This window comes from Nycticebus coucang, unplaced genomic scaffold, assembly GCF_027406575.1.
Source record: "Nycticebus coucang isolate mNycCou1 unplaced genomic scaffold, mNycCou1.pri scaffold_43, whole genome shotgun sequence".
Classification (NCBI taxonomy): domain Eukaryota; kingdom Metazoa; phylum Chordata; class Mammalia; order Primates; family Lorisidae; genus Nycticebus; species Nycticebus coucang.
This window is the reverse complement of record NW_026515577.1, coordinates 700458-718341: the sequence shown is the minus strand read 5'-3', so window position 1 is coordinate 718341 and position 17884 is coordinate 700458. Positions and strand designations below refer to the sequence as shown.

The window sequence follows — 17884 nt, the reverse complement described above, 5'->3', positions numbered from 1 at the left end:
CCCATCGACCCATGAATGGATTAATAAACTGTGGTATATGTATATCATGGAATATTATGCAGCCTTAAAAAAGATGAAGCCTTTACCTCTTTTGTGTTTATATGGAGGGATCCGGAACATATTCTCCTGAGTAAAATGTCTCAAGAATGGAGGAAAAAGTATCCAGTGTACTCAGTACTTCTATGAAACCTACTTATATTTACTCACACTTTCTTTTAGATGGATAAAGGACTTAAATTTAAGGCATGAAACAATAAAAATTCTCAAAGAAAGCATAGGAAAAACACTGGAAGATATTGGCCTGGGGAAAGACTTCGTGAAGAAGACTGCCATGGCAATTGTAACAACAACAAAAATAAACAAATGGGACTTCATTAAACTGAAAAGCTTCTGTACAGCTAAGGAGACAACAACCAAAGCAAAGAGACAATGTACACAATGGGAAAGGATATTTGCATATTTTCAATCAGACAGAAGCTTGGTAACTAGGATCTATAGAGGACTCAAATTAATCCACATGAAAAAAGCCAACAGTCCCATATATCAGTGGGCAAGAGGCATGAACAGAAACTTCTCTAAAGATGACAGATGAATGGCTAACAAACATGTGAAAAAATGTTCATCATCTTTGTATATTAGAGAAATGCAAATCAAAACAACCCTGAGATACCATCTAAGCTCAGTGATAATGGCCCACATCACAAAATCTCAAAACTGCAGATGCTGGCATGGATGTGGAGAGAAGGGAACACTTTTACACTGCTGGTGGGACTGCAAACTAGTACAACCTTTCTGGAAGGAAGTATGGAGAAACCTCAAAGCACTCAAGCTAGACCTCCCATTTGATGCTGCAATCCCATTACTGGGCATCTACCCAGAAGGAAAAAAGTCCTTTTATCATAAGGACACTTGTACTAGACTGTTTATTGCAGCTCAATTTCCAATCACCAAAATGTGGAAACAGCCTAAATGCCCACCAACCCAGGAATGGATTAACAAGCTGTGGTATATGTATACCATGGAATAGTATTCAGCTATTAAAAATAATGGAGACTTTACATCCTTTGAATTAACCTGGATGAAAGGGGAAGGCATTATTCTTAGTAAAGCATCACAAGAATGGAGAAACATGAATCCTATATACTCAATTTTGATATGAGGACAATTAATGACAAGGTTATGGGATGGGGGAGGAAAAGCAGAAAGAGGGAAGGAGGAAGGGGGGTGGGGCCTTGGTGTGTGCCACACTTTCTGGGGGAAGACACGATGTCAAAAGGGACTTTACCTAACAAATGCAATCAGTGTAACCTGGCTTATTGTACCTTCAATGCATCCCCAACAATAAAAAAAAAAAAAAGAAAGAAAATGTTTTGACTTCAATTTAGCTAAAATTGTACACTGCATTTAAAAAGCTGTTTTATAACACAGTAAAACTGTGTTATAGTAAGTGAAGTCTGTCTTTGTCTTAATTAGCTTTTAACTAGTGTATTTCAATATTAATATGAAGTCAATACAGAGTTAGTGGTATGGTATGGTATGGTATGTTATGAACAAAAGAGATAGGACTATTTTTAAAAGGAATTCTCAAGTAACCAGAAACTACATTTATCTGGAATATACCATCCCCATGGGTTCCAGAGAGCAGGAAGATTACTGTGGCAGGATTGTGTTTACTGGGGACTTTAACACCTAACTGTCAGAGATAGACAGATCATAAAAGCAGAGTATAAATAAATGCAGACTGTAAATCAAATGGGCCTAACGACATTTTCAGAACATTCTACCTCAAAACTATTGAATAAGAGATTCTTCTCTGCAGCGCATGAGATATTCTCTGAGATTGATCATGCCTTAGGCTACAAAAAGGCCTCAAGAAGTTAAAAAAAAATGAAATCATACTATGCATCTTCTCAGACCACAGTGGAATGCAACTAGAAGTGAATCACTAGAGAAATACTCAAACCTTTGCAAAGTCACAGAAATTAAACAACCTGCTGCTGAATGATTATTGAGTCAAAAATAAAATTAGGATGGAAATCAAGAAATAATTTGAAAAACAGGGAAACATAGGTCATTCCCTGTAGCCACTGCCAGCTGCCCCTGTACCTGCTGCTTGGACACCGTCTTGGGTGGCATCTCTGATGGGTGGGAGCGAGGCACTGATGACTACGTGGAACAGCAGCACCCTGGCTTGACCATGGGGCTGTCCCGTGGCACCTGGATGCTCTGAGAACATTTCCATTTTGATCTGAGGATGCACAGTGGGATTCTAAAAACACAAGGTTTTACTCCCAGGGACATTTGGGACCAAAATATGTATGAGGTTTCTTCTGAAGGGAATAATGCCTTCTATGTTGGGATTTTGGGGAAACCCCAAAAGTAGCGAAAAGCTTCTTCTGTCACTCCATTTTATGCAGTCAAATGTCGTGACAGCAGAGTCATTGTGAAGATCCTCACTTCCATGGGGACCGGATCTGACTGTGCTAGCATGACTGAAATACAATTGGTGCAGAGTGTCATGTACCTCTAGAGAGGATTATCTATGCAAATCCCTGTAAACAAGTTTCTACAATTAAGTGTGCTGCCAATAATGGAGTCCAGATGATGATTTTGGACAGCACAGTCAAGCTGATGAAAGTTGCCAAAACACAACCAAAGCCAAAGTTGGCTTTGCTGGTTGCCACTGATGGTTCCAAGGCAGCCTGTTGACGCTGCTAAATTTGGTGCCATGCTCAAAACCAGAAGATTTCTTGTGGAATAAGAAAAAGCACTAAATATTAATGTTATCAGCATTATCTTCCATGTAGGAAATGGCTGTAATGATCCTGAGCCCTTCATGCAGGTGGTCTCTGGTGTCTGCTGTGTCTTTAACATAGGAGCCGAGGTTGGTTTCAGCACGTACTGCTTCATATTGATGGTGGTTTGCCTGAATGTGAGGATGTGAAGCTGAAAGTGGAAGAGATCATCAGTGTAATCAGCCCAGTGTTGGACAAGTGTTTTGCATCAGACCCTGGAGTGAAAATCGTAGCTGAGCCAGGCAGATAGTATGTTGCATCACCTTTCATGCTTGCAGTTAATATTGTTGCAAAAAAAGTCATGTTGAAGGAACAGATAGGCTCTGATGATGATGATGATGAGTGCAGTGAATAAGTCTGTCTGTGTTATGTGAAGACGGGGTGTACGGGTCATTTGGTAACATCCTAATGATTATGTGCATGTAAAGCCTCTTCCGCACAAGAGTCCTAAATCAGATGAGAAGTAGTATTCATCCATCTACTTCTGGGGATGAGTATGTGATAGCCTTGATAAGATTGTTGAGTGCTGTGACCTGCCTGAAATGCATGTGTGTTTCTGGATGCTCCTTGAAATCCTGGCTACTTACACTGTAGCTGCTGCTTCTACTCGACTGTCTACTATATGATGTCAGGACTGATATGGCAACTGAACAAATCCAGAACCCTGACGTCCTACCTGAAGTAGAAGAGAGGGATGTCAGCATTCTGTCTGTGTCTTGTACTTGGGAAAGTGAAATGAAAGGTCACCCAGCAGTGTGTCCTTCAGCCATTAATAATGTGTAGACATCATTCTGTAGCTGTTAACTGTGAGTTTAGCTGGCATTAGGGATTTTGGGGTACACTTAACTGAATCACTACTAGTTTTGAAATGTTTTTGTAAAAGTAGGGTTGGCACAGATGAAGCAATTCAGAGGATTAGGATATGGGGTTACCTTTATCTGTGTTCCTATAGAAAAAGCTTAAATATTTGTTTTATATGGACTTTTGTTCACATTTCAGACATGCTATGAAAGAGTGCCCTTCAGCTGCTGAGCCAGCATTTAGAGCTTGTACAATAGCAGAATGCACCGAAAGCTTGGTGTTGTGATCTACTTTAAAAAAAATTGTGAAATAAGGAAAAAACAAGGGGACACAAGCTTTTATAATCTATGGGACTCAGCCATAGCATTCTTTGGTGGGAAATCAATAACCTTAAAAGCCTAAATCAAAAAGACAGAATGATCACAATTTAATAGCCTGACTTAAAACTGGGCATAAGGACGGAATAAGAAGTTTTTAGGTCAATAAAGAGGAGGTTACCAGGTATTGCCTTTACTATTCAACATAGTGCTGTTTCTAGCCAATACAATCAGGCAAGAGAAGGAAATAAAGAACATCCCAATGGGAGCAGAGGAGGTCCAAGTCTCCCTCTTTGCTGCCGATATGATCTTTTACTTAGAGCACCTCAAAGGTCAACCACAAGACTCCTGAAAGTGATCCAAAAATACAGTAATGTCTCAGGATATAAAACCAATGTCCACAAGTCAGTAGCCTTTATGTATGCCAGTAACAGCCAAGGTGTGAGGCTAATTAAGGACAGAACCCCCTTCACCATAGCTGCAAAGAAAATGAAATACCTAGGAATATACCTAACAAAAGAGGTGAAGGACCTCTATAAAGGAAATTTCGAAACCCTAAGGAACGAAATAGCAGAGGATATTAACAAATGAAAGAACATACCATGCTCATGGCTGGGAAAAATCAACATTGTTGAAATGTCCATACTTCCCAAAGGAATCTACGGATTCAATGCCATCCTTATTAAAATACCAACATCATACTTTCAAGACTTAGAAAAATAATTCTTTGTTTTGTATGGAACCAGAAAAATCCCCATATATCTAAGGCACCTCTTAGCAGTAAAAGCAAAGCTTGGGGCATCAGCATACCAGACTTTAGGCTGTACTACAAGGCCATAGTGTTCAAAACAGCATGGTACTGGCACAAAAATAGAGACATAGACATTTGGAACCGAGTTGAATACCAGGAAATGAAACTAACATCTTAAAGCCACCTAGTCTTTGATAAACCAAACAAGAACATACACTGAGGGAAAGAATCCCTATTCAATAAATGGTGTTGGGAGAACTGGATAAGGACCTGTAAAAGACCGAGACTGGAACCACACCCTTCTCGACTCACAAAAATTGATTTAAGATGGATAATAGACCTAAATTTAAGGCACAAAACGATAAAAATCCACAAAGAAATTATAGGAAAAACACTTGAAGTTATTGTCCTGGGGAAAGACTGTATGAAGAAGACTTCTGTAGCAATTGCAACAACAACAAAGACAAACAAATGGGAGTTAATTCATCTGAAAAGCTAAGGAGACGACAACCAAAGCAAATAGACAACTTACACAATGGGAAAGGATATTTGCATTTTTTGAATCAGACCAAAGCTTGATAACTAGGATCTATAGAGGACAAAGGGAAGCCACAAGTCAGTCTGCTCCCTCCCCTGCTCAGTGTAGACCTGGTGTAGACCAGTGTGGGTGCACCTCAGAGTTAAGGGTGCTTCCCCACAGTGCCTGTTTTCTGTTGCATGGGTTCTGCACAAACTCCAGGCGGTATCCCATCTGTGCAGATAAGAGGTCTGTGAGGGTGTTGGGTGCCATCGTGCAGTTCAGGCCATGCTGTGCTGACATGGTTCTTTCATAATCTAATCTACTCTTCCCCTCACATTCTCTAATCTTCTTAATGTGTCACCTATCACCTTTTCCCCCCACACTGAGTGTACCCTGTTCCTTCTCTGTGATTTCACAATGTGGCTTCAGAGACAAGTGATCCGTATGAAGGCAGCTACCTGCAACTCCACTTTCCCCATGAGTGGCACATTTGTAGTCTGTCTCTAGTCTGCCCTGCAAATGTTTTCTCCTATATACACATATCTATGATAGTTTATAAATTAGGCACAGTAATAGATCAACTACAATAACTAATAATAAACGAATAATTTTAACAACGTGCTATACTGTAAGTGACGTGAATGTCATCTCTCAAAACAGTTTATCATACTCTCCTCACCCTACTTCTCCTTGCGATGACAGGGGCAGATACAGTGAACGCGACTGGATGAGGGAGGTGGGTGAGGCAGGCACTGTGATGCAGTTTGGGCTGCTGTTTATGTTCCAACTGCATATTAGAAGGAGGAGAACATCTCCTTCCAGTGATCCTGGATCACCAAGCTGAGGGCTGAATGTGAGGACAGAACATATCAATGGCTAAGGGAGAATTTGGGGAACAGCACAGACAGTGTGGTTATACCAGAAGAAGGATGATTGACATCCTGGGCAAAATGGAGCAGAATGGTTTGAGATTTTTTTATCACACTACTCAGAAGAGTACATAATTTAAAACTTATAAATTGTTTATTTCTGGAGTTTTCAATTTAAGACTCAGACACCATTTTGACTATATGTATTGAAACCACAGGACACAAAGCCAAAAATGTGATACTTGATCTTGCACCCCATTTCCTGGCATACAACTTCTAAAATCCTTAGGATCTCCAAAAGAGATAGCTTTGTGTGTGGTTGATGGCCTGATGTCCAGCAGTTCCTAGGCAGCTTCAGAGTAAGGCCTGGTCACCTGAAAGACTATGGTAGGATTAGAAGTTTGGGACTTCTAGACCCACTTCCCAACCTCCAGGGAGGAGAGAGAGACTGGAAGTTTGTTTGACACCAATGGCCAGTCCTTTAGTCAGGCATGCCAAGTAATGAATCTTTCATAAAACCCCAAAGGACAGGGTTCAGAGAGCTTCTAGATAGCTGAATATATCGAAGTTCCAAGGGGGTGGTGCCCTTTGGAGGGTCTGGAAGCTCTGCATCTCTTCCCCATACCTTGCCCTATGTCCCTCACCATCTGTATCCTTCATAATCTCCTCCATAATTAACCAGCTGGCAGAAGTGTCTCCTTGAGTTCTGTGAAACATTCTACTGAATTTATCGAACCCTAGGATGGGGTTGTGGGAACCCCAGCTTGAAGGCTGTTGGTCAGAAGTTCTGGTGTGGGGAGGGGCAGACGAACCCTGTGGGGTCTGATACTGTCACCAAGGAGATGGTGCTGGGATCAAAAGGGAGGACACCCAGCTGGTGTCTACTGAAGAATCGATTGTGGGATTTTTGGAGTGAAAAAATATTCCCACACATAGGTCACATAAATCCTCTCTGTTGATTAGTGTCGTGGTGGTGTGAGGACAAAGAAAAAACAGGTTGAGTGTGTTTTTTCTCACAGAAGTAACAGATAAGGGGGAATGCTTTATACTGTATTCTAAGTGCTCCTCATCCATTTCAGAAATCAATCTTTTTAAGTTTGAGACTATACTCACGTGATACTGATTCTGCAAATGATAGCATTTTCTGTCAGTGTGGTAGGGTTTTTTAGGATTATGATTATTGCAAATAGTAGCTCCTTACAAGTATCAAATAATTTTGATAGATCTTGTTCTTGTTTACATTTTATAAACAAAGGAAGGGAAGTAAGAGTTTCTTTCTGCAGTAATAGCCCACCAATAGTATGACTATTAATTCTACTCTGGTATTCAAGTATGATCCCAAAGGAATACTTTGTAACAATGTATCAGTCTTCGTTTTTAGCAAATTGTAAATCATACACAAAATGTGCATTTTTTTCATGATCTATCAGCTAGACAGCTATGATTTAATATTAATAAAAAAGAAACTAGAATAAGAGCTAATGAAACTTAAAGTGACCAAAAGAAAGGAAATAAAAATTAGAGCCAAAATCAATCAGAATAAAAAGTAAAAAAATCAAAATCAATGAAATCAAAATGTGCATTTTTTACTGTTTGGAATTCATTAAGGGTAAACAAAGAATTAGGTTACACTGATTGCATTTATTAGATAAAATCCCTCTTATACTTGTGTTCTGCCCCCAAGAGGTGTGCCACACACTGTGTCCCCCACTCCCCTTCTACCTCTGCCTCTCCCCGCTACCTTGTTCTGCTACCATACCCCTTGAATTAGATCATGTATTGCCTTCATATTAGAATATAAATATACACATTGGATTTTTGCTTCCCCGTTCTTGTGATAATTTACTAAGAACAATGTTTTCCATCTTCATCTGGGTTAATATGAAAGATATAAAGCCTCCATCGTTTTTAGTGGCTGAATAGTATTCCATGGTATATATGTACCACAGTTTGTTGATCCATTCCTGGGTTGGTGGCCATTTAGGTTGTTTCCACATTTTGTGATTTTAAATTGAGCTGCGATAAACGGTCTAGCGCAAATGTCCTTATGATAAAAGGATTTCTTTTTCTTCTGTGTAGATGCTCAGTAATGGGATTGCAGGATTAAATGGCAGATCTAATTTGACTTCTTTGAGGATTATCCATACTTCCTTTCAAAAAATTGTATTAATTAGCATCCCCAGCAGCAGCGTAAAAGTGTTCCCTTCTCTCCACATCCACACCGGCATCTGCCACTTTGAGACTTTGTGATGTGGGCCATTTTGGGGCTAGGTGATATCTTATGGTGGGTTTGATCTGCATTTCTCTGATGATCAGGGATGATGAGTATTATTTTATATGTTTGTTAGCTATTCATCTGTCTTTAGAAAGGTTCTATTCATGTCTCTTGCCCTGTGATATATAGGATTCTTGGATCTTTTCTAGTTGATTAATTTGAGTTGTCTATACATCCTAGTAATCATTGTTTTGTCCAATTCACAATATGCAAATGTCTTTTCCCATTCTGAAGGCTGTCTGTTTGCTTTGGTTATTGTTCCCTTAGCTGTATAGCAGCTTTTCAGTTGAATTAAGTCCCATTTGTTTATTATTGGTGTTGTGGTGACTGCCACGAAAGTCTTTTTCATAAAATCTTTCCCCAGGTTGATATCTTCAAGTGTTTTCCCCACACTTTCTTTGAGGATTTTTATTGTTTCGTGCCTTAGATTTAGATCTTTTATCTATCCTGAATCAATTTTTGTAAGTGATGAGAGATGAGGGCCCAGTTTCAGTCTTTTACATATCGTTATCCAGTTCTCCCAGCACCATTTATTGAATAGGGATTCTTTTCCCTAGTGTATGTTCTTGTTTGTTTTATCAAAGATCAGGTAGCTGTAAGATATTAGTTTCCTTTCATGGTTTTCTATTCAGTTCTAAATGTCAGTGACTATTTTTGTGCCAATACCATGCTGTTTTGATCTTTACAGCTGAAAGTCTGGTAGTGATATGCCCTGGCTTTGTTTTTATTACTAAGAATTGCTTTGGCTATAACATTTTTTTTTTTTTGGTTCCATACAAAATGCAGAATTATTTTTTTTCCTACATTTTGAAAGTATGATGATGGGATTTTAATGGGGATTGCATAAAATCTGTAGAATGGTTTGGGAGTATAGAAATTTTAATAATGTTGTTTCTCTCCAGCCAAGAGCATGTTATATCCTTCCATTTGTTAATATCCTCTGCTATTTCTTTCTTAGGGTTTTGTAAGTTTCTTTATAGAGGTCCTTCACCTCTTTTATTAGGTATATTCGTAGGTATTTCATTTTTTTTCTGAGGCTACTGTGAAGACATTTGTGTCCTTGATTAGCTTCTCATCTTGGCTGTTATTGGCATATACAAAGGCTACTGACTTGTGGAGATTAACTTTATATCCTGAGACCTTAGTGTATTTTTTGATCACTTCCAGGATTCTTGTGGTTGAGTTGTTGGTGTTCTCTAAGTATAAGATCATCATTGGCATAGAGGGAGAGTTTGACCTCTTCTGCTCCCATTAAGATGCCCTTTATAGTCTTCTATTGCCTGATTGAATTGGTTAGAACTTCCAGCACTATGTTGTACAGTGGTGGTGGTAGAGGACAACCTTGTATTTGTTCCAGTTCTAAGTGGAAAAGTTTTCAGTTTTACTCAATTTAGTATAATACTAGCAGTGGGTTTGTCATAGATGGCTTCAATAAGTTTAAGAAATATGCCACCTATGCCTATATTTTTAAGTGTTCTTATTAGAAAAAAGATGTTGAATTTTATTGAATGCTTTTTCTGCCTCTATTCAGAGGATCATATGGTCATTGTTTCTGCTTCTGTTGATATGGTGAAGTACATTTTTTGTTTATTAGGCTTGCATCTCTGGGATGAATCCTGCGTGATTGTGATTTTATTTTATAATGTGTAGCTGTAATTTTTTGGGTAGGATTTTATTGAGAATTTTTGCATCTATATTCATTAGTGAAATTGGTCTGAAATTCTCAATTTAGTTGGATGTTTTACTGGTTTTGGCATCAGGGTAACGTTTGCTTTGTAGAACGTGTTGGGAAGATTCCTTCCTTTTTCCTCTCTCTCTTTTTTTTTTTTTTTGGAATAATTTCTGCAATATGAGTATAAGCTTTTCCTTGAAGGTTTGATAGAATTCTGGTGTGAAGTCATCTGGACCATGGCATTTTTTATTGGGAAATTTTTTAATTTTTCTTCAATCTCAGTGGTTGAGATTGGTCTTTTCAGAAGATCTATTTGTTCTTGTTTAAGTCTAGGGAGAGGATATTATTCTTGTTATTGATCCATTTTCTCCACATTATACAATTTCTAGGCATAGAGTTTCTTGTAGTACTCAGAGATAATCTCTTGTGTCTCTGTGGCATCTGTTGTTATTTCCTGTTTATTGTTTCTGATTGATGTGATTAGAGATTTTGTTTTCTGTTTCTAGTTAATCTGGCCACAGGTTATCTATTTTATTTATTTTTTCAAAAAATTAAATCATTTGAGGGGGCACCTGTGGCTCAAAGGAGTAGGGTGTCAGCCCAATATGCCAGAGGTGGAGGGTTCAAACCCAGCCTTGGACAAAAACTGCAATAAATAAATAAATAAAATAAAAAAATATTTTTTGTTTCATTAATTTTTTGAATGATTCTCTTGTTTTTAATTTCATTAATCTCTGATTTAATTCTGGTTAATTCTTTCCTTCTGCTGGTTTGGGGATTAGATTGTTGTATTTTCCAATTCCATAAGATGGTTCTTGAGTTTGTCAATGCACTCCCTTTCTGTTTTTCAAATGTGGGCATCTAATGTAATACATTTCCCTCATAGGAGGGCTTTCACTGTATCCCACAGGTTTTTAGAACTTATTCCTTCATTGTTGTTATGTTTGAGGAATTTAATGATTTCCTCTTTTATCTTTTCTTGAACATAACACTCATTTAGCTAAAAGTTACTTAATTTCCATGTCTTTGTGTAGAGATGTGCATTTTAGTTGGAGTTGAGTTCCACCTTTATTGCCTTGTGGTCTGAGAAGGTATAAGGTACACTTTCTATTGTTTTAATTTTGCTGAGGTTTGATTTGTATTCTAGGATGTGGTCAATTTTGGAGTATGTATGATGAGCTGAGAAAAATGTATATTCTTTTGCTTTGGGATGTTGTGTTCTGTATATGTATATTAATCCCTTTTGTTCCAGGGTCATATTTAAGTCCCTTGTATCTTGGTTAGTTTCCATTTATAGGACCTGTCCAGTTCTGTCAGAGGGATGTTAATGTCCCCAGCTATTATGGTGTCTTTGGGATGTCATATTGCTCAGACCCTTCATGGTCTGTTTCATAAATATGGGCATATTAAAGTTGGGTGCATAAATATTTAAAATTGATATGTTTTCATGTTGTATTGTACCTTTGACCAGTATAAAGTGTCCATCTTTGTCTTTCTTTTTTTATTTTTATTTTATTTATTTATTTATTATTTTTTTTTATTGTTGGGGATTCATTGAAGGTACAAATAACCAAGTTACACTAATTGCATTTGTCAGGCAAAGTCCCTCTTATAAATGTGTTTTTTCTCCAAGAGGTGTGCCAAACACCATGACCCATCACCCCCTCCCTCCTTTCCTCTCTTCCATCTTTGTCTTTCTTAATTTTAGTTGCTTTAAAACTGCTTGTATCTGAAATTAAGATTGCAACCTCTCCTTTGTTCTGGTTTCCTTTTTCTTCCTTTTCCGTTTCCTTTTGGGTTTCCAACCCAGATTTTAAAAGTCTATAGACTGCTTCTCAGACATGCAAGGAAAATTATAAGCTTTTTGAAGACTGTCTCTTCTTCTGTTATTTATTGATTATGAACTACCAATATTTTTATGTATTCTTTACCTTGTTTTTACTGTAGCAAGAGCAACTTTGGTTAAGGACAGGCGTTCTGTTTGTCAAAAAGAAGAAATGGCTGAAAACCATTTTTCCACCTTCACTTTAGTCCAGCCATTCATACCAGGTCCTCGAATGGCCTTTGTCAACCATTGTGATACAGAGGTAAGTTGTCTTCATAAAACCTTTTTTAAAGGATATTTATTTATTATTAAATCATACCTGTGTACATTAATGCATTTATGGGATACAATGTGATTTTTTTCACATACCATCCCACTGATTCTCATAATAATAAGAAAGATCTAACAAAAAAAGTCCTCATAATCATAAGAGAAATCATATAGTGTCAAGCCAGAGATGTGCTTAGCATTGAGCATTAGGAAAACTAGTGGAGCAAAGCTTAAGCTTATCATTATGGAAGGAAAGTACTATAAAGCAACCAAAAAACCCCAGCTCAACAAACATGGAGAGGAAGAGAGTGATGAAGGGAAAGAATTGATTGAGGAAGGGCAAGATAAATATAAACATTGAGTAAGACAGTCTAAATGAGGGAGATTATTATGAAAACACAACAGATAGCCAGGTGTTGTGGTGGGTGCCTATAATCCCAGGTACTCAGGAGGTTGAGGCAAGCGTATCACTTAAGCCTGGGAGTTGGAGGTTTCTGTGACCTGTGATGCCATGGCACTCTACCATGGGTGAAAAAGTGAAGCTCTATCTCTAAAAAAGAAAAGTAATAAATAAATAAATAAAAACACGATGGAAATAGTGGAGTTAAATGGTAGCATGATCTCTGTATAAGATATAATAGAAATTATTTTAAACATAACTTAGAAAAAGAAAGCCAGGTAATGAAAACGTGTTCAGATTTATCTGAATGACTTATAACTGATGTTAATAAGGAACATAAAGAAAACTTAATGATGGCTATAGTAACATTAATCTTGTATACATTTACAAATAACTAGAAGATATTTCATAAGTTCCTAGCATGAATGAAAGATAAATATCTAAGGTCATGGTTCCTCAGCCACAGGCTGGGAGGCCGTGATTGGGAAGCCTGGGTTAGGGTCCCTTGTGGATGATGGCCATGGCTGGACAAGCATTAAGGACGGCAGTGATGAGAGTGGCACAGGCAGGAAGAGTATTAGAAGGAAAGTGGACACAGATGCAGAGGGTGTTTGGAACCCAGATACTGAGCAGAGCTTGGCCATCTACCTGTTCTATGGTTGTCAGAAAATCATCTTGTCCTTTGAAGGCAAGATGTACGGTTAGAATGAAATGATTACCTGCTACATCAAGCTAAGATTGGAGAAGGTCTGAACTTGCAACCAGGTCTCTAATCTCATCCAGGTTTCAACTTGAAAGTAATCAAGAGAAATCTAGTCCAAGCTAAAGGACCAGGTTTCCAAGAACAAGGCTTTCCTAACCATGGCTACCACGTTGTTGGCCCAGCTCACCAAACTGGGTCCTGGTGGTCCTCAAGCCTCTGAGCTTTTCCAGTTTTGGCCTGGGGCCCTAGACCCCTGTGCAAGTTTCAGATGTGAAGCCATTCTTCTTGTCATTGACTCCCCCATCTATTGACCAGGGTAAGGGTTCACTTAACCCCTCTCACCCCTGTCTGTACTTGCTCCATTATCCCCAGCCTGGCAGGCTTGGGCCCTGGGCTCTTCCTGGTTGCAGCTAGTAGAGTTCTCTGCCTGTGTGGAACTGCCAAATGCAACTGGCTCATACCAGAGGCACCTGTTTGTACACATCAGCCAGCATTGCCCCAGCCCTGGAGTACCCCCACTCAAGAGTGTGGATGTCCAGCAGATCAATTACAAATTCTCTGAGAAAAGGGTGGTGTCCAGGAACTGATGATCATGGCCTCCTCCCCCTGTCTTTTTCCTGTTTAAGTTTTTGGCAGAACTGAACTGGGGCCCAAGTGGTGAGAAGACCAGGGCTAGCAGTGGTGGAAGCAGCAACAGTGGTGCCTTATACAGAGTGAGCAGCCAGTATGAGAGCCTGGAGCACATGACCCTCATGTGCTCCTCCAAGGCCTGCTCCTTTGGCAAGCAGGTGGTGGAGAAGGTGGTGACAGAGCGGGCCCAGCTGGAGGACGGAGATTTGTGTACTGCCTGTTTTGCTCACCCCTCTAGGAGTACCTGGTGAATTTCCTGCACAAGTTGTAGTAGCTGGCTGAATGATACATGATGAAAAGCATCGTTGAAAACTCCACCATCCTCCCGGTGGTGACAAACAGAGACACCCAGGAATTGCCGGGTGTCTTATTGGAATTACTGTCCTGCCTATGTCTTTGAGGTCTCCACCAATGAACACAGGGCCCAGCACCAATTTAATTCATGGTCTGGGACTGAGGGGGGACCCCCAAACTGGCTGACCCCTGGAATATACTCCTGGCAGGAAGGACCCTTGAGGTCTCCTCATGCTTTGTATTTAAGGAGAGGGCTGTGATTTAAAGGGGATGACTTCAGAGGCCTAAGCAATAGGGGACACCAAAACTTGGTTGGTGAGCTAAATAGGTGGGTTCCAAGAAAATAATAGACTCTGAGAGTGGAACAGGCGGGTGTCTGAAAGGACAGATCACTCAAGAGCATCAGGGATTGAGGACAGGAGTGAGACTACCTCCAGGAATACTTCTCAGCCAATGACAGGGCCCCCTTGCCCCTCTCTTCTGGATGTTTGCGAGAGCCTTCATTACACATTGGGTTGTCTTCCAGCTACCAGCCCCCCAAATTTCTGCCCCCAAAATATCACCCTTTTTACTACAGAGATTAACCCTATTTGTGTAGGAGCAGAGCCAGGTGGGCCCTGGAAATATTTTTAATATAATGATCTATTTATAAGGGTTATGGCTTTATCTCAGCTGCATGAGAAATGGGGGAAGGCTTTGTAACTCATCCTCCTTCTTCTCAGTGAGCAGCGGGTTCTACTGTTGTGTTTCCTCACTTGCCAACACCAAAGTCTGTTGGTTTGTGTTATGACAGAGGATAAAGCTATTTCCCCCCCAAAAAAATGTATATATAAAAATGTATATGTTTACATATTTAAGATGATGAATATCCTTATACCCTGAGTTGATGATATGAATGTGTGAAATTATCATGTGTACTCCCCAAATATGGACCCCTATTATGTATCAATTACAAATATTAGAAAATGGCTGGACACCCGTACCTCAGTGTTTAGGGCGCATGCCACATACATCCGATCTGGTAGTTTCAAACCTGGCTTGGGCCTGCTCAACAATGACAACTGCAACAATAAAATAGCCAGGAATTATGGCAGGCCCCTGTAGTCCCAGCTACTTATGAGGCTGAGGCAAGAGAATCGCTGATGCCCAAGAGTTGGAGGTTGCTTGGAGTTGTGACGCCATGGCACCCTACCTAGGGGGACATAGTGAGACTCTGTCTTAAAAATAATAATAATAATAAAGGAGTTTTATTTTATTTTTTAGAAAAAAACATGTTTATTCTGTGTGGTTATCTTTTCTTTTTTCGGGTATTCCATTTATGAACAACCCCCCAAAGTTATCTTTTCCTTTGATTGCTTATGACAGCCTGAACATCAATCTTCTTTTTAAGGTCTATTCTCTATTTTTTGGTAGTATTTCTAAGAAAGGAAATTTAGTCTGTATTATTTATTTTCAATTTAATGAAATGTCATCTCATATTTAATCTAGTCAAACCTATGCTTACAGATTATACAAAGTGAAACCTCTTTTAGGCTCTATTAGAATTATTAAATGAATTATTAGTATTTGGCTCTTCTGGCCTTTGTTTAAGTTTTCTAACAGTGTTTAGTATATTCTCAACTTAACTAATTTATCTTACTATTTGATGTAATTTCTTGGTAGCTGAACTTTTTGAAAATAAGGCAAAATAAATAAACATTTATAGTTTTGTTAACTAAAATTAAAATTTATGTATCCATTAAATGTGAAAAGATATTTTAAATTCAAACCTCTTAAACAAATTAATCAGTTGTGTGTTTTGGTGTTTTTCTCATTCATCTTGTGCTCATGAAATCTCTGTAATGGACACAGATGTTCACACATCCAGTAAATGTAGTCAGATTTGATTAAAGAATCATCAAATAAACTACACAAAGTTATAGAAGCATACGGCAGTAAAGACTGCCAAATAGTATACAAAATTATCTCTGGAAGGTCATTTCTTAATTTGACAAATATGTCCAGAATGTGAACATTTTATTATTCTAAAGAAGCATTATTAACTTTAGTATTCATGCTTGTCAAACCTTGTACACGATGTCTTTTATCAGTAAAACACAAGAGTCCTGTGGGCCCAATGTTTTAGTCCATTTCTTCTTTCCTCATGTGAGTATCGGGTCCTGCTGGACAATCATGGATATACTGGGAGATTTCTAAATCTTCAACATGTATAATCATAGGGTTTTTTAAATTCTAGATCCTTTCTTCAGTTTTTGTTGTTGTTGTTATTGTTGAGGTTTCCTTGAGGGTACACAGATCTAGCGTACATCGATTGCTTTGTTAGATAAGAACCCTTGTCCCCCTATTCTTAGGTTGTAACTGGGTTATAGCTTTCATGTGAAAGCCCTAAATTAGTTTCATAGTAGGGCTGAGTACATTGGGTACTTTTTTTTCCATTTTTGAGATACTTACGGGGAAGGGGGAAAGGGAGGGGAGGGGGATAAAGCAAGGGGGATAGGTAGGATTACACCTGTGGTGTATCTTACAAGGGTATATGTGAAACTTAGTAAATGTAGAATGTAAATGTCTTAGCACAATAACTAAAAAAACGCCAGGAAGGCTGTGTAAACCAGTACGATGAAAATGTGTCAAACGGTTTATGAAGCTAGTATATGATGTCCCATGATCATATCAATGTACACACCTATAATTTAATAATAATAAAAAAGAACCCTTGTCCCACCCATAAAAGACATACCACACCCCTTTTCTTTAACTTTTAATGACCATTCTATCAGGTATCAATAGACAGAGTTATTAGTACGTTGTTGACAGAAGAATAAGAAAAACATGTGAAATTTAAACTAGGGTTTTACATTTCTTTCTTACATCATAGTAGTACTTAAAATGCCCTCGTAATTCTCTTATCATAACAGCATTTTTCTTCTACAAGTTAAAATTTGTAGGGATAATTATTGAAAGAGTTTTCTTGTAGCATCTTGAATTTTTTTTTTGAGATAAACATTTTCTTCAATTTTAAAAATGGACAAAATAACAAGAAATAAATATTTGCATATATTAATGAAAGTGTACTTTTCTTCAAAAATGTTAAAATATAAAATTTGAATCCTATGGTTTTATTTTCTCCTCTTGTTCTCATTTTCCAAATGTCAGAGTTCTGTTGGATTTGCATTACATAGGTGTGCCAGTTTAGAATATCTTACACATACTTATGTTCTTAACACCATATTCCTTTCATGAGTAAGTAATCTCTTCCTAAAGTACGTATCCAGATTTATCTCCTATGTCCTTGTGTGCTTCATAGTTGACATATTGGACTTTAAGGACTGAAGACACTGTCCTTATCCCTTCCCTTACTTCCTTGACTCTTGGTGCCCTATTTTGTCATCTGATTTTTCTTTTCTAGTAAATAACATCTAGTAAGTAGCACTGAAACATTAAGTTAGTGTAAATCTTGTACTTTATCTCTCCTGCAGATCACCAATCCAGTCACTCACCATTACCAGTGTTCATAGCTTGTTACCAATAATTCTCTTTCTGATCTATGATTTTGAAAAGCTCTTTTCTGATTTTGTCAGGTGTTCATCTATTTTCACATTGCTACCAAGGTGACCTTTTGAAAATATGTTTGTGGTGGCCTGACTTACCTGCTTATTGAGTGGATCCCATTACAGGAAAGGGAAAGTTTGCACCTCTTCTGCCACCTGTCTTTGGTAGCTTGGCCTGATTCTCCCATTTCATCTCTGAAACCTGTTCCTTATC

At 38.5% G+C, this 17884-nt stretch overlaps 1 protein-coding gene across 1 annotated transcript in view; it reads left to right on the top strand.

The window, feature by feature from the left end:
• LOC128579275 (POTE ankyrin domain family member F-like) overlaps nucleotides 1-17884 on the top strand; it is a 70054-nt gene that overhangs the window by 19615 nt on the left and 32555 nt on the right. The window contains exon 5 of the mRNA XM_053581440.1: nucleotides 11948-12087. Within this exon, the coding sequence (XP_053437415.1) occupies nucleotides 11948-12087 (140 nt within the window). The remainder of the gene's footprint in view (nucleotides 1-11947; nucleotides 12088-17884) is intronic.